General features: G+C 36.5%; 1 protein-coding gene across 1 annotated transcript in view; it reads left to right on the forward strand.

Moving 5' to 3' along the window:
• The first annotated feature begins 1,448 nt into the window (after positions 1-1,448).
• The window catches only part of NAA20 (N(alpha)-acetyltransferase 20, NatB catalytic subunit), an 11,995-nt gene continuing 6,326 nt past the window's right edge, over positions 1,449-7,117 (forward strand). Inside the window, exons 1-3 of the mRNA XM_015572035.1 lie at positions 1,449-1,471; positions 1,914-1,965; positions 5,259-5,394. Of these exons, the coding sequence (XP_015427521.1) occupies positions 5,261-5,394 (134 nt within the window). The 5' untranslated portion in view covers positions 1,449-1,471; positions 1,914-1,965; positions 5,259-5,260. The remainder of the gene's footprint in view (positions 1,472-1,913; positions 1,966-5,258; positions 5,395-7,117) is intronic.

Raw genomic sequence — 7,117 nt, forward strand, 5'->3', positions numbered from 1 at the left:
CTCTGCCCATTTTTTATTGATTGTCTTTTTTTTGTTGAGCTTTACAAGTTCTTCATGTCTTCTCCCATGTGGTTGGTTTCTTTTGCTTTGCAGAAGTTTTTAGTTTGATGTAGTCCCATTAATTTCTTTCTGCTTTATTTCACTTGCATTTGGGATCAAATTTAGAAAAACATTTCTGAGATTAATGTCCATAAATTTAGTGCCTATGTATTCTTCTATGTATTTTATTATTTCAGGTATTACATTCAGATCTTTAATCCATTTTAATTTTGTGTATGGTATAGGATAGTTTAGTTTCTTTCATTCCTTTGCATATGGCTGTCCAGTTTTCCCAACACCATTTCTTTTTCCATTGTATATTCTTGGCTCCTTTGTCAAAAATTAGTTGCCTGTGTGTGTGTGTGTGTGTGTGTGTATAATAAAAGCCTAATATGCTAAGTGTCCGGCCATCCAGTCAGCTGTTCAACCAATCAAAGCATAATATGCTAATGATATGCTAAGGCTGCTCAGCCACTTGCTATGACATGCACTGACCCCCAGGGGGCATACAATCGACCACTCGACCAGTCGCTATGTCGTGTACTGACTACTGGGGGTAGACGCACCGACCGGTAGGTTAGCTTGCTGCTGGGGTCCGGCTGATTGGGACTCAGCAAGATGGGCTGGACATGGCCTGGAGCCCTCCCACCATCCCTCCCCAGCTGGGCAACCTCCTGCGTCCTTCCCCAACCCCAATCGTGCACTGGTGGGGTCGCTTGGCCTGGCCTGTGCCCTTTCGCAATCCAGGACCTCTAGGGGGATGTTGGGAGAACCGGTTTCAGCCCAGTGGCGGAACGAGCAGTCGCTATGACATGTGTGTGTGTGTGTGTGTGTGTGTGTGTGTGTGTCTGGGTCTATTTCTGGGCTCTCAGTTCTCTTCCATTGGTCTATGTATCTGTGTTTCTGCACATACCATACTATTTTGATTATTGTAGTTTCATAGTATTGTTTGAAGTCAGAAAGTGTGATACTTTCAGCTTTGTTAATTTGTCACAGGATTACTTTGGCTATTTGGGGTCTTTTGTGGTTACATACAAATTTTTAAAAACGTTTATTCATGTGAAATGGGTGAAAAGGGTTAAAAGGTACAAAACTTCCAGTTATAAAATAAGTCATGGGTATATAATGGATAGTATGGTGAGTATAACTAATGATACTGTATTGCATACTTAAAAATTGCTAAGCGAGTAGATCTTAAAAGTTCTCACCACAATAACATTTTTGCAACTATCATTTCGCAATATGGCCATTAGGTAATTTAAACCATCCTTCTGAGCCCTAAAGTTGGTTTTAAAGTGGATTTTGCATGTTTTGATTTCCTTGTGCATATTATTTTTAGTTTTAATGGGCTTATTTAAACTGGTTTTGTAAACACTGCTTACTACTGTCTTTCCTCATTTCTTTCAGTAACTTGGATCCACTTACAGAAACTGTATCCTTTTTTAAAAAAAAAATGTTAAATGAAGGCTTACTAAAAGGAAAATAGAGAAACAAAGGAAAAAAATAGACCAGTACTGAAAAACTTTAAAACCTTTAGATCAGGAAACATCATAAACAACATTGAAAGCAATTTAAATAAACTGGGAAGAAGATTTGTCTTAAACCTGCCTAACAAGTTGCTAATATAGTGACCTCATAAATCTTTAACAATACAGCTACCTGCCCAGCTTCCCCTCAATAGTATGGGTGTACACAACAGAAAGTAGTGAGTTCGGCAAGATGGGTTATTCCTGTGTGTTCTGAATGAAGTCTGGAAATGATGAGCAGTCTAGGGCAGGTGGTGGTTCCATGTAGTCACCAGTGACCAGGCTCTGCACTTGAACCACTCTGCCATTCCCAGGGTGGCTTTGGCCTTCCTATTTCATGGCTGCCAGAGCAGACAGCATCACATCCATGTTCCTGGCAGGAGGATCAACAGAGGGGAAGGTAAAAATATTGTTCGCTGTATCTCGTTGATCAGCACCTGCCTCACTTACGTAGCTGTAAGAGTCCCAGAATGTGCCTACTTTAAATTGGGGCTTATTACTAAACTGAAGAGAGGATTTGGGGTAACAATGAGCAGTATCTATCTGGATCATGTTGCACTAACAGACAACCCCCACATCCCGAGTGGCTTAAAAACACAAAGTTGGATTTCTGGGCTATCCATGTCCATTGCAGGGTGGGGGGGGGCGGGTGGGTCATATTAACTGATAATTCAATATAAGAGGCTAGTGAACATATTAGTTCAGTCTTACCAGTCAGAAGACATGTGAATTACAACCAAAATAAAATGTGATGTTTTACTTATCAAAATATCTAGAATTAAAAAAAAAAAAGGTAAAACTCAGTGCTGATGAGGGAGAGGTTACAGGAACATTCTCATAGATTGCTAGTGATGGCATAAACTGCAATAATTTTTTGGAAGTCACTTTGGCAATGTAATTTATTTTATTTTATTGATTTCAGAGAGGAAGGGAGAGAAACAGCAATGATGAGAGAGAATCATTGACTGGCTGCCTCCTGCATGCCCCACACTGGGGATCAAGCCCTCAATCCTGGCATGTGCCCTTGGCCCGAATCAAACCCGGGACCCTTCAGTCCACAGGCCGATGCTCTATCCATTGAGCCAAACCGGGTAGGGTGGCAATGTAATTCTTAGTAATTCCAGTTCCTAGGAGCAGAAAATAATAAGCAACAGAGGCGATTATGTCAGGGCATGACGAACTAAGGTGCAAGAGCCAAGTTTGCACACTGCCTGTTTTTATAAATAGTTTTACTGGGACACAGATATGCTGAGTAATTTTCTATTATATATGGTCTTTTCCATGGCCTTCACAGTTTGAGTAGTTGCAACAGAGACCATATGGACCACACAGCCTAGAATATTTACTATCTGGCCCTTTACAGAAAATGTTTGTTAACTCCTTAGTTATGTCATTACAAAAATATTTATTGGTTATTAAAAATTGGGGATAACATTCATTCACAATGATAAGGAAATGACCAAATAAATTAATCTCTATTCATAAAGTATTTTAAAAAGTTTGAGAAAGTGGGAACAACACAGACATCCACTGTCAAGAGATAGTATATTTAAATTGTCTTTTCACAACAGTGGAACACTATCATGCAGTGAAAACTAATGGTAGGTAGTTTTACTATTTTTAGTTTTAATGGGCTACGTATCAAAAACAGTTGAGTGGGAAAACCAAAAAAAGAAACTCTGAAGTTTTCATTTATATTTTAAAAACTATGACCTATTAAAGATCTTTCCATGTTTAAAAATAGTAAAAGGATTTTGAAGAATTTTGAATGACACAAATTTTCACCATAAAATAAGGGAAGTATTAGGATTCATATCAACTTACATGGTTTGTTTCCAGTTACCTGTAAAGTTTACAGTAAAAGTCTCATAATCCAGGTGAAGCCATATTTGAAAGGAACCTACCAGCTCCTAGTGGTTGATGAGTTGGCACATTGGAGGAGACAATTATGGTGTGCTTTAAGGCTGCATGGTAGGAAGACTGACTGGCCTGTCATTTTAGGGGTTAAGTTTGAAGAGTATTGAAAATAAAGCTTGTCCTTCAGAGGAGAGTTTGAAGAATTTACTAAACAGGTTTTCCAGGAACTTAAAAATATATATATATGATCGATGATGTCCCTTCATGGAATTGCATCAGCAAGCTGACATTAAGGAGAAATATAGGAATGAGTACGTATTAGTAAGGACAGCAGGGTTGAAGAGTTAAGTAATGAGCACTCACTCTTAAGTCAGCTTTTATTTGCATAACTAGAAATGGAGAATTTAAATCAGTGGAAGGGAAAACTGGGTAATTGTTAAGTTGCCTCTGGAAGTACTTAGTTTTTGTTTTCTAAGATAAGAAACAGTTTATTATAGAGAAATTTCTCATCTAAAAATATAGAAATCTGTACACCTCTGCCACAATTGATACACCTGAACTGTATAAATTTACACCAGTTCATAATTTACCAAATAAAAAACAACTAGAAAGTACTTCGTCTTAAAGTTACTTTCACAGTCTTTTAGCTGAAGCTAAAGTAGTCATTAATTTTCCAGTGCAATTATGGAAAAATAAACATACTGAGCATCTATGTACGAAGTGCCAGAGATAGAGTAAACATTACTCATAGTTTTAAGGGGAGACAGATTGTAAACAAATAAGAATATCCGGTGAGGCTAAGTGCTATGCAGAGTTTTAGATACAATGAGTCCTAGTTCAGTTTTCTGTTGGATGGTGCAGTTTCCATTCACATTTGAGGTTGTATGTTCAGGTACATTGTTAAAAAATTAGTGCTAACCTAAATATTTCCTGTAATGATATGATTATAGAAAACATACATATATAGAGCTGGGGATACAGCAACAACATACTTATTAAGGGGAACTTTCTTTATCCCTTTTATGAAGAACTTGTTACTGCCCATCGTTCTTCACACTCCTTAACAAGACTCTAGTATGGGATTCCTTTTTATTTACAGTATCTTGCCCATTGGCCAGAGTATTTCATTGTTGCAGAGGCACCTGGTGGAGAGTTAATGGGCTATAGTAAGTATAATGCCACCAGTACTGTTTTGAATAGGAGTTAAGATTTTAATATGGGTTTAAACTGGTTTAGAATGATAAAGAATTGAAAGTATAATCACAATGTCTATAATTTCTTTCCTTTTAACCATTAGAAACTCAGTGATCCCTTCTACATTAGGCATTGTGCTAGGTCCAGCTGTTACAGCAGTGAACCAACCAAACAGGGTCTCAGTCTTCTCGGATCTTTCAAACTATATGTATGTTAAGTTTCTACATAGTTTATTTGGTACATAATATAAGGATTATAGCATCTTCATTGAGTAGCATTATTAACAAAAACTTAGCTATTGATTGTCTCAGTTATGTATACATGTACACATACCCACACATATACCTATGTGAAATATATTTTTAAAAATACATATTCTGATTCTGTGTTCAAAATTAGTTATGTTTTTAGTATATCATTCCTTTAAAAAAAACTTTCTAATTCTGATTCTACAACTAGATTTAGCATGACATAAATGAAATTCAGATAAAAGCACTATTAACCATTAAGTAGATGACTTTAAGATTTAAATACTAAAGGTTTGTCGTTAGCTTCCTTTATAATAAAAATGTATCAAACAGTAATTCTATATTTATGTGTAAACCCCTGTGTTTATTAATGAATGCAATCTTTTGTTGGCAGTTATGGGTAAAGCAGAAGGCTCAGTTGCTAGGGAAGAATGGCATGGGCATGTCACAGCTCTGTCTGTTGCCCCAGAATTTCGACGCCTTGGTTTGGCTGCTAAACTTATGGAGTTATTAGAGGAAATCTCAGAAAGGTGAGATCCTATTTTTCTAATAATTTATGAACCCTGATCATTTGATTTTTCTCTGTGAACATTTATAAGACTTTTTCCCTTCAGGCTGAGTAAATATAATGCATTACAACTTACAGAAGTTTCATTTTTAGCCTCCAGTAGTCCTTACAACAATTCTGTAACATATTCAGAATGGCATTGTCCCTATTTTGCCACTGAGGAACATTAAAGAAAAATAAGTGACTTGCCACAGGCTTACAAGCTGGGTAATTCGTGGAATCAAATACTAGCCTTCAAAGTTGTTTGTTTGTTTTTTTACTATTCTTGCCACTATGGGAGATATTACCATATTCTTTGTTAACATTGCCCTTGGCATCTTAATGATATTTTCACAGTGCCCCTTGACCAAACGGAAAACAGTTTAGTCTTAAGCAGTTATGCTCTGATTAATACGTATTTATGGCCTAACAACCTAGTAGATATTTAGAAAAAAAGTAAACTGAAAGAGAAAATATTTTTATTTCATTGTTAAATAATTGTGGTTATTGACTAATGAGATGTGTGCTCTTGTTGGGTATTGTAGTCCTTTTCAAACCCTGGAAATGGATTGATACAACCACCTGCATTCCTGTTTCGCATTAGTTTTCATGTGGTACTTTATTTTTTTAATCATAGGAACTGCCCAAAATCTGGCTTCATAAAGGTGGTAGTCAAAAGGGATATAATATGATGTAATGTTGTATTCTCAATTACATCAAAATAGTGGTTTGTTAGTGTCTGATATGTAAGGTTTGTCTGTGTTTTCCTCAAACATTTGAAATATCCCACAGCACCTCTGAGTTTTGGGCACCCTGGAGCAGTTTGGGGAACTGCCAACATTATGGCTTTTTAAAAAAGACCTATTGTATATGTTAAACATCCTCATTAAGTGAGATTAAAGTAATAGAGTAAAGAGAAAACCCCTCCTGCCAGCCCATTCTAAAATAGATATGTGTGTATAAAGTTTAAACAGTTGCCAAGCTGCCATTTTTTCCTTTACTGTAAATACTTAAAAGTATATAGGAAAGGGAACAGCTACTGAGAAGCACTCGAGGCTTTACACTTAATTAATGGAATTAATAAATATAAGTCTTAAAATAACCCAGGCTTAAAAATGCTCCTAGCAAAGTGGTAGCAGGAGGAACTCGTGTTAGCCAAAAAGGAAATGAACTCTAGTCCTTAAGAATACCTAATATTTAAGTGATCTTTATTTGTATGGATGTGTGTGTATATATCAATATCCATCCATACATCTATACATGTGTATACATGTATACATTAAAAATAGAAACAGTATGTAACTTCAAAACAAACAAGTAGGGAAAAAACAGAAGGACAAATCATTTTAAAAGAAGAAAGAAAAAGGAAATTAAAATTACAAAATAAGCATGAATTAAGATGATAGCTGTGAATCAAATATTTTCACTGATTACAACAGTAAACGTCAATAGACTAATGAGTCCAATTAAAAGACAGACTTGAGGACATTATGCTAAGTGAAATAAGCTAGTTACAGAAAGACAAATACTGCATGATCCCACTTACATAAGGTATCTTACCTAATAAAAGAGAAACATGCAAATTGACTACCTCAGCAACACCCACAAGCCACGCCCACCAGCCAATCAGGAGTGAGTATGCAAATAAACCCAACCAAGACGGCAGCGGCCACGGAGCTGGAGCGAATAGGAGGCATGGGTTGCCC

Source organism: Myotis davidii, unplaced genomic scaffold, assembly GCF_000327345.1.
Source record: "Myotis davidii unplaced genomic scaffold, ASM32734v1 scaffold608, whole genome shotgun sequence".
In the NCBI taxonomy this organism is placed as follows: Eukaryota; Metazoa; Chordata; class Mammalia; order Chiroptera; family Vespertilionidae; genus Myotis; species Myotis davidii.